The sequence below is a fragment of the Sceloporus occidentalis genome, unplaced genomic scaffold (assembly GCF_023333645.1).
Source record: "Sceloporus occidentalis isolate IW3139 unplaced genomic scaffold, rSceOcc1.0.p SCAF_121, whole genome shotgun sequence".
NCBI classification, from domain to species: Eukaryota; Metazoa; Chordata; class Lepidosauria; order Squamata; family Phrynosomatidae; genus Sceloporus; species Sceloporus occidentalis.
In genome coordinates, this window is record NW_028317101.1 from 616,574 (window position 1) to 640,000 (window position 23,427).

General features: G+C 40.8%; 1 protein-coding gene across 1 annotated transcript in view; it reads left to right on the forward strand.

Annotated features, from left to right (window-relative positions):
* Positions 1-15,420: 15,420 nt before the first annotated feature.
* Positions 15,421-23,427, forward strand: part of LOC149282189 (arf-GAP with coiled-coil, ANK repeat and PH domain-containing protein 2-like) — a 30,116-nt gene continuing 22,109 nt past the window's right edge. The window contains exons 1-2 of the mRNA XM_089498519.1: positions 15,421-15,473; positions 22,798-22,855. Of these exons, the coding sequence (XP_089354645.1) occupies positions 15,421-15,473; positions 22,798-22,855 (111 nt within the window). The remainder of the gene's footprint in view (positions 15,474-22,797; positions 22,856-23,427) is intronic.

Sequence of the window (23,427 nt, forward strand, 5' to 3'; positions counted from 1 at the left end):
TTCTCAAAGTTACATCAAGTGTCTTGCAGAAATCATGCCCTATAAACGAAAATCACAAAGTAAGGAAATGCTTCCAGGTGTCCTACACGTATAGAGTTAAGTTAAAATACAGAGTACGTTGGGTGGCTTTTGTTCTCCAGTTCATTGTAAAAATAACACATATCAACATTAACAAGAGATTTTGGTTGCTATTTGCAAATAATCCTGTTTTTCCTGGCATCGCACCAGATCATAGGGTGTGTTACCAGCCCAGAAACAGTCATTAAAGGGAACCACCACAAAAAATATCATCGGGGTTTATTCATTAAAATGCCGCAGGAGAGTCGTGGCTTCACTTTACTTAAGCGCATTTCACTTTTTTTGTGTCACGTGCCGGTAAGCACTTTTTCCACCTCGGACCCCTCCATGCCCTAGCCCCGGCCTTTTGGTTAGGTGTGCGGTGCATACTGGATAAATTTTTTTTTATCACACCAGCCGAAGGGCTGGGGCTTCCTAGGCGAGCGCTTTGTATATAGTTTTTGTTTCACACGATTTGCACTGTTTATTTTTTACTTTTTGTATTTGAATTTATTAATACAAACTGAAGACGGCACAGGACCCATATTTTTGAGCACTGAAAAGCCATGGTGGAGCCGGGTCCCCTAAAAAGGTCCGATTTTTCTGGTGAGTAGGGAGATAGGTAGCTTTTCCAAGCATCCCCCTCCTCCAAACGAGTATTTCAGTGGTCCCGACCCTTGCGGGGAAGGACCAAGAAGATCCGGCCCTCCTGCAGGCCTTATGGTCAGGGAGGGAAAGAAAGGGCCGCATATCCTTCAGGAGTGCGACCCCCGAAGAAAATGAAGAAGGGGACCTGGTGTCCACTGTGACCTTATGGCACTCGGCACTTTTTTATTTTTTTCACAGCGAAGTCAATGACTTCAGGGCTTCAATAAAAAAATAAAGAAGTCGTGGCTTCAACCCTTTCACTGAGCAAATCACAGGGCTGCGTTAACACTGTCCCTGCCCTGTATTATGCATTTGTTAATATTTACCCCGTTAAATGGGGAGCAGGGAAGGGCTGGTAATATTCAGCTGCATAGCCCACTAATAAAGCAGCCCAATGTACAATTGGAAGACAAATGTTTCATCATTCACCATTGAGTCTGATGTAAAACACATTGACAGAATGGGGATGCATAAAAATGCAGAAAGGGAACAGAGAAAGAATACAGCGAGTGAGTAAATTCTTACTACTTAACGTCCCTATAGATGTACATACAGGTCACCCAAAACAGAGTCAAGAAGACATACGTATGCTCAGCCTTTTATTTAGCAGGGAGATCTCCTGTCTAAAGATAGCCTAGACATACATCTATGAGCAGGCGCTCAGTGTGAGTGTTGGTACACCATCACTATTTAAGAGGAATATGATGCCGCTATATAAAACAAGAAATAATATTAATTGTGATAGTGAGACCCTCCAGTACAGGAGTCCCCAACCACCGGGACCGGTTCGTGGCATATAAGCAACTGGGCCACACAACAGGGTGACTACATTTCCCGGAATCGGTGGCTTCAAACGCTGTCATTTTTTTTTTTTTTATGTGGAGGAGAGCGTTAGCTCAAAGTTTTCAGCAACCGCTCAGGACCCCTCAGTCTCGTCTGCAAGGCCTCTAGCTCGGTTGCAGTGCCGGCATTTCATGCTGCGCGTCGGAATATGACGTCGTATTCTGGCGCTCAGCAGTGAAGCAGCACGCACCAAGGCGGAGCAGGGAGAAAGAGGCCTCTCGCTCCCACCATAGGACTCCTGGACGGTAAGTGAGCTTCAAAGGGAGAAAAGGGGGAGAGGGTACATAGTGAGAAGGGGGTAGTAAGCATATTGAAATAAATATATTGTGAGAATTAGTGAGAGAATGAAAGTGGAGTATTATAAATAATAATATATTAATAATAATAGATAGATAATAACTATAAGTAAAATGCACAATAAATGTAAATGCACTTGAATTAAACCCAAAACACCCCGTCCCCGTCTATGGAAAAATTGTCTTCCACAAAGCCGGTCTTTGGTGCCAAAAAGGTTGGGACTGCTGCTCCAGTAGATGTCAATCCTGACACCTGCTGGAAGATCTCAGGAGGAGAGAAGGGCCTGCAGGGATCCTCTGCTGACTGACACACACATCGCAGAGGGCGAAACATTAAAGGGAGCCCAGTGATGTCAAAATGACATCAACAAAGCTTCCAAAAAAAAAAAAAATGACATCGACAGCATCCACAAAATATTTTTTTAAAGTTCAGGCAGTGGCCCAAAACCTTTAAATTGGAGCGGCCCAGGGGGGCACTTGTCCCCCAAACTCCCTTGCCAGGCCTCCCCTGCAAAAGAGTAGGAAGGAAGGCACTACAATTCAAATACACATTTATACATATTTTACCTTACCTAATTACTGTAATCTAAAGTCTAACCTCTGTCTCTCAGGACTCTATTTAGGGCAGGTCACACACACACACACACACACACACACACCTCCCATTTTACTTTTATATCATTGTCATATGGTTGTAAGGAATGTATAGGTAATGTTTGCTACAAAAAAAAGCCTCATACACAGCAACATTATATTTTTCCTGTTCATGTGAGTTCTCACCTACCCATGATCCTCTGCTATTTCAGAAGCCAGTTCTCCGAGGCTCTTAGAGATCATAACATAGCACTAATTGCATGACATGTCATGCAGTAACATAGTTCATAACATAGTTTTTAAGGTTGAAAAAAGACCAAAGTCCATCAAGTTCAACCTATATACATATTGTGTCCCTACTGTGTTGATCCAGAGGAAGGCAAAAAACCCTTATGAAGCAGATGCCAATTGCCCCATACCAGGGGGAAAATTCCTTCCCGACTCCAAATATGGCAATCAGAATAAATCCCTGGATCAACGTTCTGTCCCTATTAATCTAATATCCATAACTTGTAATATTATTGCTTTCAAGAAACACGTCCAGGCTCCTTTTGAACTCTTTTATTGAGTTTACCATCACCACTTCCTCTGGCAGAGAGTTCCATAATCTCACCGCTCTTACTGTAAAGAACCCCCGTCTGTGCTGGTGTAGAAACCTTCTTTCCTCCAGCCGTAGAGGATGTCCCCTTGTTATAGATACAGTCCTGGGTATAAATAGGTCCTGGGAGTGATCTCTGTACTGTCCCCTTATATATTTATACATAGTTATTAAGTCCCCCCTAAGCCGTCTTTTTTCCAAACTAAATAACCCCAATTCTGATAATCTTTCTGGGTACTGTAGTCCTCCCATTCCCCTTATTACTCTGGTTGCCCGTCTTTGAACCCTCTCCAGCTCCACTATATCTTTCTTGTACACTGGTGCCCAGTACTGTACACAGTATTCCATGTGTGGTCTGACTAGTGACTTGTACAGGGGTAGAATTATTTCCTTGTCGTGGGCATCTATGCCCCTTTTGATGCACCCCATGATTTTATTTGCCTTAGCAGCAGCTGCCTGACACTGGTCGCTACAGGTAAATTTACTGTTAACTAAAACTCCTAAGTCCTTTTCCATGTCAGTCGTCCCCAGTGTTTTCCCATTTAATACATATTCCCAGCCTGGATTTTTCTTCCCCATGTGCATAACCTTACATTTATCTGTGTTGAACCTCATCTGCCACATCCCAGCCCAAGCCTCCAACCTATGCAGATCCATTTGTAATCGTGCGCTGTCCTCTATTGTGTTAACCACGTTACAGAGCTTAGTATCGTCTGCAAAGATTGATACTTTACTATGCAATCCCTCTACAAGGTCATTAATAAATATATTAAAAAGAATAGGACCCAAAACTGACCCCTGTGGTACCCCACTAGCAACAGTCACCCACTCAGAGTATGTACCATTAATAACCACCCTCTGTTTCCTATCACTGAGCCAGTTACTTACCCACATACACACATTCTCCCCCAGCCCAAGCATTCTCATTTTATGTACGAGCCTTTTATGTGGCACCGTATCAAATGCTTTGGAAAAATCAAGATATACGACATCCAGCGATTCACCCCGATCCAGTCTTGAGCTCACCTCCTCATAAAAGCTGATCAGGTTAGTTTGACAGGACCGATCCCTTGTAAACCCATGCTGATATGGAGTCATACACTTATTTTCATTGAGATACTCCAAAATAGCATCTCTTAGGAAACCCTCAAACAGTTTACACACAACAGAAGTTAAACTAACAGGCCTATAATTCCCCGGGTCACTTTTTGTCCCCTTTTTGAATATTGGCACAACATTTGCTATGCGCCAGTCCTGGGGAACAGACCCTGTCACTATAGAGTCCTTGAATATTAGAAATAGGGGTCTGTCTATTACATTACTTAACTCCCTTAGAACGCGGGGGTGAATGCCATCTGGACCTGGTGATTTGTCTATTTTGATTTTTTTTAGGCGGCACTGCACTTCTTCCTGGGTTAGACAGGCGACATGTACTGGGGCATTTATCTCATCCTGCTGTATATTACCTGGCATTTCATTTTCCTCTGTGAATACAGCAGAGAAGAATATATTTAATAGATAAATAGATAGTGTGTGACGTAAATACATAAGTATGCCATACATTGCATTAAACATCCTTAGCCAAGCCACGTACAGGCTTCTGACATCACTCACACCAATACTACCAGTGCCTGAAGTCCAGCTAGGAAAGGTGGCACTCATCTTTATTGAACCACGGGTTTATCCTCCCCACCTTTCCCCTTACCTCATCCCCATAGACTAACTGTTGGCTCAGGAGAGGGGTTTTCTGGTGGGAGGCAAATTTTAGTTACCCATCAATAGGAAAAATGATATGACCATGGCAGTAGTAGCTAACAGACCAGTATGTACTTGCGCAACATGAGACTTAGTTCATAATAGCTGGGGTGGTAAAGATTAGTCACAACTACCCCTGTCTACAATTCCTATGGTATTAAGTAATGGCTGACTGCATTTCACGGGAGCTGCAGTTAGTATGCAGTGTAGGTCACCACAATCCTAGTCTAGAAGCCCAGGTAGCAATGTGGCTGGCTAAATATTATTGTAGATGCAGTCAGCAAAAGTTAGTTTTTGTACTTTAGCCCCCAAAGCCCAATTTACTAGCTACTATTCCCATAATAATCAACGTTGCTATAATAATAACAGTGTTGCTCGCTGAACATTCATGGGAGTTGCAGTCAAGAAAAAAAAAAAGTACTTAGAGGGTAGTAAAAAGGGACATAAAGGCTTGGAACCAATATAGGACACTTGGTAGTTTTGCAGCAGTTGTGGTAACATTTGGCACTCAAAGTCATGTTATTACATTTCTCATGATGTCCAGCCAAATAAACTCCAAGCTGGGTTGAATGCAGCGATGCACTGGGCTCAATGCAACCCACCATCACAGTGCAGGTTGCTGAAGTGAATATGCTTTCTCCTAGAAAACTTCCTGTAGTCCATGGCAGGGCCAACCATATATTTTAGGTCATTGCCCAGTACCATTGGATGCCCTATGGGTAATTCTCTAATTGGCATCGGGATTTGAGACATCAACAGGAAAGATACTCGCGATATCTTTAAGTAGGGTTCCATAAGCACTTATAGTTAACATTGTGTCATACAATTAAAACATAAGCATAAACAATCTTACAACATCACTGTTTTGCTTTGTATCGTGTGCAAAAGCAAATGAAACTAAAATTGTCATTTGAATGTCTAAGTCCCCTAAGAGAGTGAAGTATCTCGTTTCCGACTTGCCCTGGAGTGGGGATTTATCTACCTATGAACATGTCCACAGTGTTTTGTATCCAGACTGCCTCCATTAAGAATAATGAAGAACACATTTTAGCCCACCCTCCTTGGCCATTTCATGTATTATGAATGTTAAAGAAAATACAACTTTTAAACAGAGAAATCATATCACTTTCCCGCTAGCCTTTCTTTTGAAAGGTAAGCCTATATTTTAAAGACTAGGCTTCCAACACTTACATTCATATTTAAACAGTGTTAAAAAGAAATAAAAACATCTGTTTAATTAAGGTAGTAGACGGACATTGTGTATTGACTCGTCACAGCTGGTGCCGAGTGTGCAGCACAACGGAGCACTAATGGCCTTCTGCATTTTAACCTGGCCATTAACTAAAGCATGTTTAGGAAAAACAAGAAAAAGCTTTGCCCTGACAGCTGACCTCCCAAAATTAGTTAATTGTATTTCAGTAGGAAATCCCTTACGAAAAAATTACTGCAGTTTTTCTGATTTAATACTGCAGTTTTTTGGACATGAAAAAACTGCAATACTGCACTTTTACTTTAGTATTACTGCATTTGTACTTCACTGTACTGCAGTTTTACTGCACATTTAGTGCACTTTTTTTTTTATACTGCAAACCTACAGTTGTACTTCAATGTAATACAGCTTTATTGCATTTGTACTTCCATACAAAAATAACTGCAGTAAAACTGCAGTACAGTGAAGTACAACTGCAGTAAAACTGCAGTAAAAGTGCAGTATTGCAGTTTTTTCATGTCCAAAAAACTGCAGTATTACTTCAGAAAAACTGCAGTAATTTTTTCGTAAGGGATCCATAAAAAACCTGGTCTGAAACGAGGTCTGGTGTGAGACCCACTGTAGAAATCCATGTTAAAGACACAATGATAATTAATGATAACTTGATATTAATGAAACTTTTTTTTTTTTTACTGACTGACCCAGAGATCTGGAGAAGCATTGCATATACTGCAGGGGCAGCAGTATGTGAAACATACCTGGATAACTGATGTCACCCTGTGATGTATGATCATAACAGGCACAGGACATGTATGTTTCCAATGTATATAAGCTGATAATGTGCATTTGATTAACAGTAGAGGTCGTTCAAAGGACCTACCCGTGTACCAAGAAGCTGTGTATGCTCTCTAAGACCCGATACCCCCTGCACACCATTATCACCCTGCCAGCATTCTAGATAAATAGAATCAAATAACCAACAGATCAGCAAATTCTGACGACATACACAATATTTGCAACCAGGGCAGCCATCATTACCCCTGTATGAGACTCAGATAAGCAGGCAGGCCGGCCTTCTTGATCTGTCATATGCCCCCTCATTGGCCTTTGTGGCCTGCTACTTGGCCCCTCTGGCCCATTGCCAGAAGGCTTTGGCTTTATTCTTGGTCCTTATCATGACAGCATGGAAAGCCATGAAGAAAGTAGTGGTGTTCGCGCCCGTGCATACTGCTACGTGTGGTTGTATGGTGTAATGCTTGTAACCAATTATACCAAGATAATAAATAAACGACAACTGAAACTTTTTTGGATGAACAAAGGCCGTGGTCTTTTATTTAGCTTATAACAAATTTATTTAACAATAACCAATCAAAACCAACTTTGTATCAATAACTTGTGACTGAATATCAAATAAACAAAAACTCTTGGCCCAAACCACAGAGTTATCAAATAATTTAATCAAGGCCAACTGCCCCAAAAGCCGGTCAGCCTGTCACCGAACAAACCCCCAACTGTTCACTCTCTTTGCAGAGAGCAAATTCGCCCCAATAAAAGCCACGACAGAAAATATAATCATTATTCACTTTTTTTTATTTTTTTTTAACATATCATTCAATCTTAAATAAGGGAGGGCGGGCGACAATTCAGCAGCTCTTCCATGCTGCTCCCCGTGGCACTGGTGAAAACTGCTGCTCACCAGACTTGAAGGTCAGTGCGGTCAGTTAGCACTAGTGTCACGGACTGGGTCCAAACAGATGACTGAAAGGACCCAGCGCGCCCAAAGATTGTGTGCAGGAGTCACAGTGCAGCAGTGGAGTTAGACAGGGCCTGGATGCAGGGCGACCACACTTACCCAGGTGTTGAGCACCTAGGGTTGTGCAGCCAAACACCAGCGCCCTGATATAGCAGCAGATGAAGTCCAGAATGAAACGAAGTGATATCCTGCAGACACCCTGGAGCAGGCGTGAAACATATCACTGGAATCACGTGCAGGATGCTGCAGGCTGGGAGTGTGGAAGCTGAGCAAAGGATATAGCAGAAACATAACAAGCAAGGGACAGGGAGACCAGGCACGAAACATAACCATACAAGACATACACGATACAGGGCACAACAAAGGACAGGGAACAAGGCAAGGAACACAGGGGAAGGAGTGAGGAGCCGGAATCCTCAGACGCTTCTCCTTTAAGCAAGGATAGGCCATATAAACTAGGACATAGGGAGAGGAGAGAGGAACCAGAATCCTCAGATGATACAAGGAAGAAGGGCAAAGGCACATAAGAGACAGACAAATATGAATACAGGAACTAGCCTAGAACTATATGATAACAATTGGAGATTCCGTCACATCATATGGCCATAGTATGCTTAGCCCACCGCTACGCCAAAGTACTCCAATGACGGTGGGTCCTAACGCTAATCCCTGCTGACAGTGGTACGAAACAAACTAAACATGTAATCCAAACACAAAGCACTGAGACATACCTTAGACTGCAGACTGAGACAAACAGAACACACAGGTGGGGCACACCTTATAAAGGAAACAGAGCTGAAGCAAAGAGCAGAAGCGGAAGCAAGGAATGGAAGATTAGAACAGAGCAAAAGGAAATCCAGGAATGGATCGAAGCAAAACAGGGAAACTGAAGCAAAACAGATATGCAGCTCTGCAGCCTGGGTAGAACGTGACAGCTAACCTAGGGTAGTGAACGGACGCCTCAGGGACACCTTCTTTTATATCTAAAATTCCCGCGCAAACTCTAGCGCGAGCGCATATAGATGCAAAAGCGCGGGAAAACTAAGCGGCGTGAGCTGCTCACGAGCACATCTACCACAAAAATGCACCAGAGGCAGTCCCTCCCCACACAAGAAGTCTTGCTTGTGAACATGAGGCTCCATTTAAAAGGAATGAGTGCTGCTGATCGGTCAGAGACTGATCAGCAGCCTCAAAAGTGGAAAAAAATATATACATGTAAAATCAATGCGTGGAGCAGAGAGTCTTCTATGACTGTCTGTCTGCTTTTAAAAGTAAAACAAAAGTGTCAGCTGCGTACACACTGCAAAAACTGATACCTGCTGTCATACAGGGAATCAGACATTTGGGCCCAATTAGCACATTTTTATTAATTTTAAAATCTGTAGATTACAACTTCCATCACCCTCCACCTTGCTAATAATGAAGGTGATGAGAGTTGTAGTCCACAAAAGCAGGCGCAACAGAAGAGCAAAAGGCTGGCATACAGGGGAGCAGGTATAACCAAGTGCCCCTATCGGCCCCTTTTCCCCCTTGGTAAATACACACTCATACTCACACACAAACACTTGCATGCTTTTACCACACTTCTACGATATGACCATATCTGGGAACTCTCCGGTTCTCCAGGTCAGAATCCGCCAGGTCTCGGGACAGTGTCAGTGGGAACGTGCAGTGCCATCAGTGGGCAATCCTGGCCACGTCCTGCAAGGGTAGGTTCTGGGTAGCTGGAGCCCACAAGTTTCCAGGCATGCACATGACCCTGCTGTATTCCTGCATCTCCAGACTGGTCCAAAATTGTTCACAAAGGTTCAGTATGGCTCAATGCTCCCGGGTGAGCCCACCCCTGTTTTTTTTTTAATCTAAACTCTGTATAGTGTATTATGCCATTTAACCCTATATTTTCTATGTGCCTACCTGGCCAAAGCTGTGTGGTGTTGTGCAATGAAGTGAGCGTTTCATGTAGTGTGTCCTGCATGGATGTGGGGTATTTCTGTGATCTGGGGGCCAGCTGTATGCATTTTGGTGATTTTTAGTGCATTTGCACATGACCTGTGAAAAACAAATAATGTGAGAGAGGTTTTGAAAAGAAAAAAAAATAATGGCCCTTATACTAACTGTGAAAATAATGCAAGAAAAATACTTTGAAACAGCAATGCAGGCCGTCTGATACCATATTTGCCCTATAATTGCCACAAAGATGCAGTAAATGTTACATTTAAGGTATTTTTCAAAGTCAAGATACTTCAATTAATGTATTTTCGATCAAGTCAACTACTTTAGTGACAACTATCATTGCAAAATCATACAATTTTTTTTTATGTTATTCATACTAAATGTTTGACTATACATCTAAAAGTGGTATCAAAAACAAAGCCATATCTCTCCTTGAGTAAATTATATATCATTTTTATGGTGCATGAACAATTTAAAAGGGAAACACGCAAAAAGCTCTACAAAGTATCCTCAGTGAAGAAGGGGATACACGACATGAAAGAGAAAACCACAATGACAGATAGCCTTCTTTCACTTCTCTCTACATGATGCAGAACTTGTCTGGAGATATTTTAGGAGGTCCCCTAGGTGGAACAGCACCTTTAACAATTGTGTCTGCTTTATTGAGCACAACTGTGGAATTTGTCATTATACCGTGACGTTTCTTCAGGAAGACTGCAGTATTTTACACAGATATGTGTGTATTATTTGCCTGTTGATGAAAAAAGCAATTCTTAAGGAAATCTGGTGTTTTTGTTAAAAACAAAACTCTAAAACTATATTTACACCAACAGAACATACAAGAAGTGTATATGTTGTGTTGAATCATGTGGTTCAGCAGGTTTTACAATTTTTTAAAATAATTAACATCCGCCTTCGAGCCATACACCTCATCACGCTTTGGGCATTCAACACTCCTTTGGTTTTGTTCGGCACCAGCTGAAATGTGACTTTAAACAATGCACAAATCCCACAGATAGTAAGAGAAGGCCATCTGCAAGTTGCAAAATAGGCGGGTGATTGCAATCTCATGAGCAGGGCCCTCAAAAGCCCACCATTACTGCAAGGAACTTTGTGTAAGTAAGTGTAAGTATCATAAGGCTAGACGCCAAGCTAACGGACAGGGGTCTCAACTCCTGATGTATCTGTATGTATTAATGTATATTTGTTATATATGTGTTGACTACCCAATCTAACTTATACAGCACTACGTAAGTTGTTGGCGCTTAATAAATAAAAGATAATAATAATAATAATAATCCATGTATGGAAAGTATTCCCATTGCTTTTGAATAGAGCACTTTTCCTACCACTGACTGATGCCTGAAGCAGCCAATCAATGACGTAAAGCATCTGAGCACTCAGTTAAGTGATTTATTTTATTTATAAATTTATTTTACCAGGCTTAATAAATGCATAGTAAAGTACTTGCAATGTATTTTAATGTGTATTCTTTGTTGGGGAAGCTGCCATTGTCACTGGAGTGCCACTTTACAGAAATTTCCTTTTCTGAATACTTTTTTTCAGGGTTGTTGTAGATCAAAAATAAAAATGAAAAGATAACTTATGTAAATAAATGCACTCCATGTATTAGCATTGCAATATTAACAACATAAACATCAGTTTATTCATGTGACAGGAGATAGAATGCTGTACATTAGGCTTGGTCAACATTGCACATCACTTCCTTCTGTCTGCTGGGGTTTCATTGCCAAAAAGATTCCTCGTCAAGATGACAGTTATCCTGGACTTATGCCAGCCACATATAGTATAGTCGGGTGGAGAACACTATTCCATTTAAACAGGAAACAAATGTTAGACAATAGGCATGTATGTGTATGATTGTGTGTAAAATTATAGAGCAAAATTTACGGGATTTTAGTGGAACTTTAACTATATAAAATATGTAAAAAAATTATATTACCTTTATTGTATTTGCTTGCGAAAACATAACCGTTTAAGTTATGTGTTGCAACTGCTTAGGTGAATTGAGGTATGAATTGCATTGATGACAATGCTTACAGAGTGTTTTGGAGCAACCCGCATTTATCTCCCTACTGCCTCCACACTCAACTTAGCACGTAGTCATGGTCATCCGCAGAATTTTTTTTCCCAGGGGTGAAATATCCTCCTCACCTTTCCCCCCTCCCATCCCAATACTTCCTTACCTCCTCACCATTGCCCCATGTTGGCTCAGGACTGGCCTGTCGGGATATTTCCTACCCTAGGGAGGCCAGGCCACCAATGCAGCTACAGAAGCAAAATGTTTGCCCCTGCAGCTATAATGGCGGCCACGGTGGCAGTCAAACGTATAATTACTCCCACTGCACCTATATCATATCCGGCTCTTACTGGCAGACATGACCCTGCTGTTAAAGCAAAGCTTTCACCAAAGAGAAATTACAGGTGAGGTAAGGGTGTGCGAGAGAGAGGTAGTGATCTAGTGAGTGGGATGGTAAGGAAGGGAGTATGTATGTATGAATGTTAGAATGAGAATGTATGTATAAATGTGTGTGTTAACATGAATGTCTAAGTATTTGTGCAGGCGTTTGTGTGTTTTAGTATGAATGTGTAAGTGTTTGGGGGACAAAGATGGCACAGGCAGGCTGTTTGGGTGGATTGACAAGCTGTTTAGCAAAAATGGCACTCACAACTGTTTGGAAACAAATGTGGCACTGTGGGGCACCCTTGTGTTATATTGTATGATTTAATGAAAAATATTGTATGAATATAAAGGGGGCATGTTAAGGGAAGGGTATTATGATGATGGTGAAATAAAGGATGGGTATAGAGATAACCGTGGTGCAAGATAAAGGTATATGATCCTTTCAGATGTAATAATTGGCAACACTGATTTCTAGAGATGTTTCTGGGACATATAGACAATGTGTTATGTAGTATTGGAGATGTTACTATATTGAAACCATTCTTTTACTACTCTGGTGTTTAGTTTACAGTAGACTTGTGCATGGAATGCAAAATTTTGTACAAACACATAAAACAGGGAATTTTGCTTAAAAATTAAGTTTGTACAAATCCGAATGCACGATTCTTTCGATACGGTACATTCTTGGCACCCAAATAGGAAAACTGCCTCAAACAGCAGGATGCTTGGTGGACTTCTCTGTGATGGTATTTTGCTGCTAAAGGGACTGTCATTACTTAAATCTCTCAGAGGAACTATTGCAGGAATGTAGTTGCTCATAGTACTGTATATGGCGTGTGCACTGTAATCAAACATGCTGCAGGACTTATCAGAAGTACAAACCGCGGAAGGACAAACGGAGAGATCTGGTATTTATCTGCTGCACCTGCTGCGAGAGTCCTCACTTTTTCTCAGCCCATACAGGTGATCTGATTAGGATCCATTGAGTCAGATGAGTCAGGCCGAGGGGGAGGAAAATGTACGCAATTTCATGTGACAATTCCAAGCGCTGGTTCAAAAGACCTTGCGCTAAAGGTAGCATACGTTGCTTCAAAATCAGAACCTGAGGGTCATATTTATAAAAGGCAACAAATACCAAGGACATTCCATTGATTGCCATAGCGATTGCATCAACTTTAGCATTAAACTGACACAGGAAACATTTCCAAATGTAAAAAAATGTGGATATCAAGTGTTTCAGTATAACATTTACTTATGTTATGAACAGTCACACAAAGAGGGAGTCTTTTTACAATAGTTTTTGTGTTGTGTATGTTGTTACACCTGATTTACAAAATGCCTTTGTTGATTTTTTTTATCAGCTAAAATTTTTACTTGTGATATATGCTGTCCATATAACTATTTTCTGCAGAAAAATTTGTACTTTGTATGTATTTTATTCTGTTATGAAAAAAGAGTTAGGCTTTAATGTGGATTGAAGGGAGAGTGTTGGCATAAGAAACTGTGTGCAGATTAGTGGTGATCGCATAGTATTCTTTAGCACAATACACATATAGATTACACGTATTTTATTAATATACGTGTTAGTAATTTGTGAGTCATTCAATCCATCTACAGCAGGTACCCCAATGTAAATGAATAGGTATTAGGTAACATTGGTTTCAATTTGGACTTTGTATAACCGTCATGTACCATATTTTCTGTATGGATGCTCACAAAGACCAACATACTCAAAGAGTAGAAGTGTTAGGCACGCTTGCTTCCGGCTTTTATTCCACTTATTCTTCAATCTTCGTCTTCACAAAAGAAAATGTTTCTCAATAATCAAGAGACAAAGAATAAATCTGTATTTAAAAAGTCATCAAGTCTGCGTCTTTATTCTTTGCTCATGAGCTTAAACCCTGCTCAGTCCCATCTGTACTAACACACCAACCTGTCAATACAAACCACCGATGGTCACTTTTTTCTAGAACAATCTGCTACGGTCAATGTAACGATCAGTGTAGTTAGCATTATAACAAAAAGGGAATAAAGGGGACCCAATAGTGGGCCTGGGGAGGAGAGCCATATGGATGTGACGGAGTTAACAAGAGGGTAAGGGTACCGGGTTGACATGACTTGGGAAGTTAATGTATGAACAGCTGGGGCGAGGTAGTCACAGAGTGATGGGAATGGCTGTAGATGGGAGGTATGGGAAAAGTTGCCAAATACAACAGCAATATATAATAATAAAACAGGAGTGATGATAAGGATTGGGCCTCGTCCTCAGGGTCCACTGGAATGCAAAGAGCCCTGAAACTGGCACCAGCGTATAGGTTTTCTGATGCTGTACATGTAATCATTGCGGCTGTGCTCGAAAAAACTTTGGGGACCCTGGAGATCGTAAATCACCAAGTCCCCACCAATACCCAAGAAATTATGGGGGGTTGCATATAATCCTGTCCCCACATTAATAAATAGTCCTTAACATTATGTCTTTACCCAGAACATACAAATAGATGAACACATTGACCTCTACAGATGTCTTTCTTTTACAAATGAAACAGAAATAATGCTTCAGTGTTCATGACTTTAATTCACACAGTTGCTTTTTTAACCTACACTTTGGACCACGTATTGTTCTTGTTTGATGGCCAGGCTTGGTCTGCATCCCACCTCCCGTGGTTTTCCGTGTGGGACAGATGCATCTCCCCAGGACACTGTGGCATACTTTGGATTCTTGGAGGCACATCAAGTTCTGTTTTTGCTTTTTTTCACGCAACCTCCCTATTTCTATGACATGCAGAGAGCATGCGCAAAACAAACAATTTCTGAGCCATCCCTAACACTGTAAGGCCACATTCCAAGGTCGAAGTTTATCTTGAGGAGTTTATTTCCCAGCAGAAAAAGGGTTAATCACAACTTCACCACGCCCTATCCTTTCCCAGGCCTCATCCGCGTCCCTTCCCTCCAGTGTGACTCATCCCATTTCCCTTAGTTGCCCCTAGCAACCAGGCGCGCCCACTAGTGCAGAAATTCCCACCCCAGCTTCAACCATTCGCTGTCCAACCTGTCAATCAAAGCTTCAGAGATGGAGAGGGCGGTCCTGAGGTAGGCAGATTCCGTGACGTAGTTGGTGTCCAGGCTTAGCTGGATAGTCAAACAGTGCCCGGAGAGAAGGAGCTTGGCTATGAAGAGCGCCGCGCTGCGGTCTCTATCGCCGCCTGCAGTTTCTACCGGAGCCCGGCTCCCTTTGCTAAGCCACGGCCCGTGAGCTTAGCGTATCTCCACGGAGCTCGAACCGGGACCATGAAGATGACAGTGGACTTTGAGGAGTGCCTGAAGGACTCGCCGCGCTTTAGGTATAGTCAGGGCCTGGGATATTAACTCGTCTTCCTCAGAGGGCTTAATAGCGAAATTGGAAGAAATGAAACTTTTAAAGTAATCACCTTGACAACACCCAGAAATGGCCCGACCTGTAGCTTTGTGCGGTCAGAGAGCCATGTGCAAAGTGCGCTCTCCTTCATGGAAAGTGAACGGCAGGATCTCAGGAGCAGAGATGTGATCCTTCACTAAGCAGATTATAGGCTCATTGTATGTGGGGAGGCGGCTGTAAAACAATGGCTTGGAACACATCAATTGTTCTTAGAACTTGGATTGCAAGCTCTTGGGGCCAGTGATGTTTCCCCTTTCCTTTTGCTGCACTTTTCGGCTGTGGTCGCCTGTCCTATGTGTATGCAGAATGCTATCAGGAGACTGTATGTTGTGATATCGTTGACACTGAGATTCTGGCTAGCATGGTGTATGTAAAGGCAAGTAAGCTGACACTGAAAGGCATATGGTGTTCTATAAGGTGCCAGGTCCTCCAGAAAAATGAGCTTTTCGTGCTGTTTTAGGACTTCCTGGATCAGGGCCCTCTGACAAGTTTATCTTGAAACTTAAGCCTAGAGCCGGCTGCATTGTGTATTAAAAACACAGTGGCATAGCACAAAATACCTGTCCCCTACCTATAATATTTGTGTTATTATTAATCTTTTAATTATTATTATTATTATTTTTATTTGTATAGTGCACATAGTTAACACTGCACTAAATATGGCACGTATATTCAAAGGGAACTAGAATCGACAGACTGAGCCAAACCAATACATTAAGAGGCGCTGCTCACCATCAAGAGGCTGATCAACTGTTTATCACATCTACAGTTGGATACCAAATAAAGTATTGCTTTTTCCCGCGGTCAGTTAACACAGAATAGGTTAATAAATATTTTGTATTTGTTTAGTAGAAGCTGAGATCTGTGTCAGAGGATGCTTTATCTAATCAATGTTCTCTCCATTCTTCTCACTCCTGTTAGCAAAGGCTGCCTGATCCAATCAACAACTAAACAATAAGCGAGAGATAAGCTTAATTTGGGGATTTGTTTTCTTTTATTAGTTTGTGGAATTTTAAATTGTAGGATCCACCTTAACCCAAAAAAGTACTTGAGTATTGTACCCTTCCGTGTGATCGCTATCTGAGGGAGTATAATGACCCGAGAGGAGCCTTTGTATTTCCGAAAGGGAATGGTTGATAATAGGGGGAGCAATTTTACATTTGAAAAAAAAAAATCCACATTAAGGAGTTGTTGGCTGGAAAATGCAGGTCTGCATCCTTTAACACAGAAAGAAATACAGAAGAAAAACCACTTATGAGACAACTTCTCTTGTGTGGTGTGTTGTGCTTTTGGCATGTGATGTAGTATGTTTGTCTGTGGGTTTTTTTTTGTGTGGAAAGGAAGAACATAGAACCACAGTATTGTGGAGATCTAAATATCACATTCTAAAGATTGGATAACTCAGCATCAAACCCACACATCTTTATTCTGGTGTGACCTAAGCTAGGATGTAAAAACACTTATTTTCTATATTTGATCCCATCATATGACTTAATTACTGCTACAAGAGAGTTACTACTCCCTCTTTTCACCCCTCCTTTTATTTGTTACCCCTACTACACCCTTAGAAGAATGTTACTCTGCTGGGTTGTTTTGTGTTTTTAGTGCTTTGCTCATAACATTGGCCATTAGCCCTCTGTTATAGTTCTCTCATCTCATCATAAAGTTCCTTGTGATACATAATTAGAAACCTTGAGTATCCTGCGCTTGCTGCTGTACCTTTATAACAATGTATAAAGTAATGTTCTATGAGTATATAGTGGATCCGCAGCCACGTGTATATATATATTCTCAAATACTATTCAGATGAATTTCTACTTAGACCTGAGCAGTAATCCATGATATTTCCAGTTAAAGGGTTAATAGATCTTTGAGGGCTCAGTGAAGTGAATCTTGATTTGTCCAACTGCTCACTTTTTAATGGTTCTGTTTCACTTGAACCCCATAAGCCAATGTAATGGACAAAAAAGTAAAAGCCATACTGCCTTCTCTCAAACGTATAGCGATCTGATAATAGAATACAGATCACTTTTGTAACGCAAAACTTGACCAGCATAAAATAGGTTGTTTTAAGGGGTAAACACTTCCCATAATGTTTCACTCTCGTATGCTATTGCACAATCAGATGCCTCTGACAGGCCTGATATTTTGGGAGGTTTTTAATATACTCCCATTCTATTATGTTCTACTCATTTCTTCTTGTCTGCCGCATGTGATGCATCTGCCTTCCGTCTCAAGATACACGCATTGTTTATGGGATGGGTTCCTAATAAAGTCAGGAGCCTGGTAGGGGGCTATCTGCTGCGATGCCGATCTCTTTAAACAGATACAGACAATCAACTGTTTACCTAAAATTAGCTAAAGGCTTATGCGGGTCTCCTGAGCAGGGCATGTTCCAAACTTAAGTCATCTTTGGAAAGCGGACTAGTCACTGTTCTTCTATTCTATTTTGATATTCATGTTGAAAGTTCAGGTTTTTTTTTTTGTTACAGCACTGTAGTTGGAAGAGGGTTTCAAGAGTTCTAAGAGTCATACACTTGATTACAACCCTAAATATAAACATAAAACATCTGTGATAATGCTCGTTAAATGATTTTACTGAATGCTTTGCTGCACAACTAAGATATCGACATAATTTCACAGGTGATTCATATTTATGTCCTACGCTATAGGGCAAGAGATATTTACTAATCTGTGGAGCTATGGTCAAAGTGTAGCGCTGCTCGGCACTATCTAGGACTCTGTTTACTTGTCTGTGTTAAAGGTGCACCTTGAAAGACAATTCATTTCACTTTCTAGTTTAAGAAAATAAACCGTCTCACATTTTATGTTTAATCCTTCTCTCTGAAGGTTTAATCCCGTAAATCTAACAGAGAAGCTTTTTCAGTTCCCGTGGAAATAACCTATCGGTGCCTGTATATATATGTCACATGACAAGCGTTCCCATAAAAAATATGAACTTTGTGACGTGTGTGTGTGTGTGTGTATATATATTCCAATAAAAAAAGGTATCACCGCATACTTTGCAATACAGTTTTCTTGCCATCGTGTCTACTGGACTAATATTGTCAATATAATAAGTGTGCCTAAACTGAAATCGCTTGGAATAAGATATTTGTGTATGTATGTATATCTCAATCGGTGACCACTTTTATGGAAGAAGAAGAAAAAAAAAAAAACCCTCTAAATTTTGAGTGGCTAAAATTGTATCTGTTTAATATAGAAATTACCGTGAGATCCAGGGCTGTAAACCACTTTTATGTTAATACACTAAGGCACAGAGGGATGTGACTCTAAAAGGAAGCCTCTTGGGGGGAAATAAACATTGTGTGTAAGTCAACGAGGGCTGCAACTCCCCTTTTTGTTGACTGCATAGAAATTCCCCAAATTCATGTGTCTTGGCTCAGGCACATTTTAGTGCCGTAACAAGTGTTTTAGGTGCTCTTTTCAGTCATGGGTTGTTACAGGGGAAAGGAGCCTGGCAGTTAGTTTGCCTTTCGTGTTTGCTTGGTAAGTGTGTTGAGTGTTTGTTACACAGTAGACCGTTTGTTATCTTTAATGTCTCCACTGTGTTTAAAACATTAGACTTTCATGCAACTTCTGCGGTGTAACAGTTATTTTTAGTAGCTTCATACTCACTACTATTACGATTTCACTTTACAAGCTTAAAACAAGTTGTATATTTTAAAAATATTTTGGAATTTTTGCCTGTATACTGTACGTCTCCCTGGTGATTTTTGTTTCTTTTTGTTACATTTATTATGTTGTGAGTTCCAGACTACACTATAATCTAAATATCATCTATTTTATATTAATTTTTGCTACAGAGGCTACAGGAAGTATGGCGCACAAAACGAGTCGCTTCCCCAAAATGCTTCACTAATGGGTTTTCCTTTCAAAAATACTCTTAACTTTATTTAAGCACTTTTTTTTCTTGGCATGGTGGAGTGTGTGTGTGTGTATATATATGTAATAATTACAGTATCTCACAAGTGAGTGCACATTTTTGTAAATATTTTACCTTTTTCATGTGACAATACTGGAGAAATGTCACTCTGCTACAAGTGCACAGCCTGTGTAAATTTGCTGTCCCCTCAAAATAACTCAGCTCACAGCCATTAATGTCTAAACCTTGGCAACAGAAGTGAGTACACCCCTAAGTGGAAATGTCCAAATTGGGGCCCAATTAGCCATTCCCCCCCCGTGTCATGTGACTTGTTAGTGTTACAAGGTCTCAGGTGTGAATGGTGAGCAGGTGTGTTAAATATGGTGTTATTGCTCTCACACTTTCTTATACTGGTCACTGGAAGTTCAACATAGCACCTCATGGCACAGAACGCTCTGCAATATATTTGCCAAATGTTTGTATCTAACTAAGATTTTTTGGGGGCTATTCATGTGTTCTAGAAGCTCTGGGTAAACTTATATTTCAGTAAGGTCACTAGAAAATATATCTAAGTGTAAAAAGTGGATTTACCCAAACTATTCGTTGCTGCTAATTGGACGGTGCCTTTTAACATAAAGCCCATTCAATACCCATTTGCACCAACTGTTTTACCTGTTTAAGGAATTTGTTTTTGTTATAATATAAGTAGTCTTTCATGTTAAATTTTGGTATTACAGGGCTTGACAAATTGGTTTTGAATCTAGGAGCCAGGATTTTTTTTTAAAACTAACAGTTTTATTTTCAACAACAAAAATTAATAATGTCCCAAGAGAATCCTCACCCTTAAATATAAGTCCACTTTCCTCAAACCCCTATTTTTTTTTATAAGTACTTTATTTTCGCTCCTCCGATGTGACGATCCTCTCCCCGTCACGAGGAACTCTTCTGTGACCCCGCCCCCTTGAGCGTCATGTGTTGAAAGGGGCGGGACGAAGAGCCTCACTGAGGCACTGCCACTCAGCAGCACGGTGTGTGCAAGCCGGCCCGGTGGGATTGCAGACCAATGTTCACATGGCTGCTTTAATTTTTTTAGGCGTTAGGCGACCGGCTTGCACACACCGTGCTGCTCACGAGGGCCGCACATTGAAGTCCGGCGGCCCGCATTTGGACGCCCCTGACCTAGGGGCCAGGACAAAATTCTGTCGCCATGGCGACTTGGTGCCTGGGACTTGTCGAGACCTGTGGTATTGTATATAACAAGAGTATATGTTTCTAACTGTATTTAAAACTTGAAATTAATAAGAATGCACAGGCAATCAGCACTGCACAACTATTTATCATCCATGTATTTTGTTAAAATATCTTGATCCATATATAATATATATATATATATATAATTTTTTTTTTTATTATTATTGGTAACATAAGGCGAAGTATGTAGCCGTGCTTATTTCGTTTTATCTGTTACCTGACTGAACTTTCAGCATTAAACAGGGGTTGACGAGTTTGGTTTGCATAACACACGCCTATTTTTATAAGCACCCAAAAATAAACAGTGAAACATTAAAATGTGTTTGGCAATCCTCCCTCTCTTTTTTTATTTTATTTTGTAAATTTTGGCTAGAGATCTTTCTCGGTTGTTAAAGATGTGTCCATTATAGATTGTGGCATGTATCTTATAACATCAAACTCTCATGTATACACCTGCTAGCACCATGCACTAATACACTATATGCTGACTTACACGCTAATGCCATACTGTAACATATACCACGGTCAGACTCATCCACACACACTATCCAACAACAAACGCACACAACCTAACACTATAGAGATTGTCAGCTTGGGCCCTCCTTACTCCTTGTTTATGTACGTTGTACACTACTTATCTCCTGTTTACCCATTGTGCAGCACTGTGGAATATGAAGGCACTATATAAAACAATAAATAACGGACCTGCTTACCGCTCCTCACAGGAAAGCATATGGCGCCTGATTCACAATGGTAGCCCTGGCAATTTTTTTTAAATCTATTTATTGTTTTAGCCTGCTTTTCTTGCAAATCTCTAGTGGTTTCTAGTTGCCATGATGACCTGGCATGCAGGGTTTGTAGAGCCCTGGTTTAGAAAACCTCTCAGTATGTTCCAGGGGCACCGATGCATGGAAGTGGCTAATTACTGGTTTCATAGCAGCACCTAAAATAGCACTGCAGCAGATATTAATAGCACCTATCGGAAGCTTTGCAATAATGAACGTATAGATTCCGACACGAAGACATCCTAGGCAGTAGTCGCTATTTTGTAATTCTTAGAATCTAGGAAGAAATCTTTAAAGTGATCATCATACAGTACATTGGAAACATTTGCCGTTTGAAGCAGTGGGAAAACCCCCCCCAGAAATTCCCTGCCCTTTGGGTTTAAGTATTCCTACCTTGACCAACCTCAGACAAACTGACACAAAATAAAACACACTGACCACTATGAGTCGGTTGCACTTACTGGGCATTGATGTGCTAGAAATGTGTGTGTGTGTGTGTGTGTGTGTATATTTTATCACGGCACTATGAACTGTATGTGAGCTGTATCAACGGTGCAAACAGTGAATAAACCCACAAAAACATCTAATGTTTTTATTTAAGTTGATGTACTATTAAATTATTAAAAGTATCTATATAAAATTATATACACTATATAGAGAAAACCTATTTTACTCTTTTTGCTTATCCTTTTTTCCCCCTGTCTGTTATGAGATCTTAAAAAATGTTTTGCTCCTTGGCCTTGTTTTACGCTCACAATTGCAATTTTGATATACATAAACTCTCAGAACACTGCTGTAGAGAGGGTTTTTCCTTCCATGGAAATCAATGAAGTCCAGGTAATTGGTGATCTTTTGTCATGGTCATGGTGAGAGATCGCAGATTGATACTTTGGCAGGTCTTCAGAACCAGCGTGGCTTTTAACTATGGTAGTTATGTTATTCATGCCTAAGAATAGTGAACCTGTGACCATTGTTCACAATATGATGGGTAAATGTACAAAAATACAGGTCGATATTACATACAGGCATACTTATTTAAGTGGAGCTTGACTGGTACTGGAAGCCAAGCAGTCAACGAGCGTTGTGTCCTAGGATTCTGGTGCAAAGAGCAGCCAATACTTTGAACCTGTTGATTGGCAAATTCCATTGATTGGTGTGCAGATAAAACCATTATTCCAAATTTTCACCAGAATAGTGTTTTATACATGACTCCATTGAGTCCATCTTATTAAAAGTCGAAGCTTTGCAGATTTTATGAATGCTGTTAATGTGTCTTCCAGGTTGCTTTTATGTTCTATATTTACTGAAATGTGATCTCTGTATTACAGGGCGGCTTTAGAAGATGTTGAAACAGATGTATCAGAACTTGAACTAAAGCTTGATAAGGTAAAAGATTTGGTCCGACCTATTACTATACTAAATTTACCAGTCTTCAAGAAGTCTAATCAAAAGTGGCACTTTCTAGCTCTGCATGCATGTGACTAACCATCGAGAATTACCAACACAGTCCCTCTTTCATTATTACCCAATGTGTGATTTAAGTTATGTAACTGGTTTCAGTGCTAAAAAAAAATAAATACTGTTTTTTTGATTTGTATATAATAACAAGCGCTCGGCTCGAATCATCTGGAGAGCTTCTGAACTGTGCTTTTTTTGGGGCCAGTTCCGAGGCTTTGCAATGAAGAGTTCAGCCCAAGACACGCGGAGAGCTCCTGAACAGATTCACGAGAGAGAGAGAGGCTTCCCGTGACTTCCTGCTCTCTACATTCTTGTCACAATCGGAGCACCAACGCCAAACATCCTTGCTTCTTCCTGTCCACATTATCTGGCTGACCCAAATACTCAGAAGACTCTCAAGTAGTCTTAGTTCTTCATTTTACTTCCTCGGCTACCACTTCCATCAATTCAAGCTTAAGGCTTTGCTAACCTCTTTAGCGCAAATGCTGATACATTAAGAC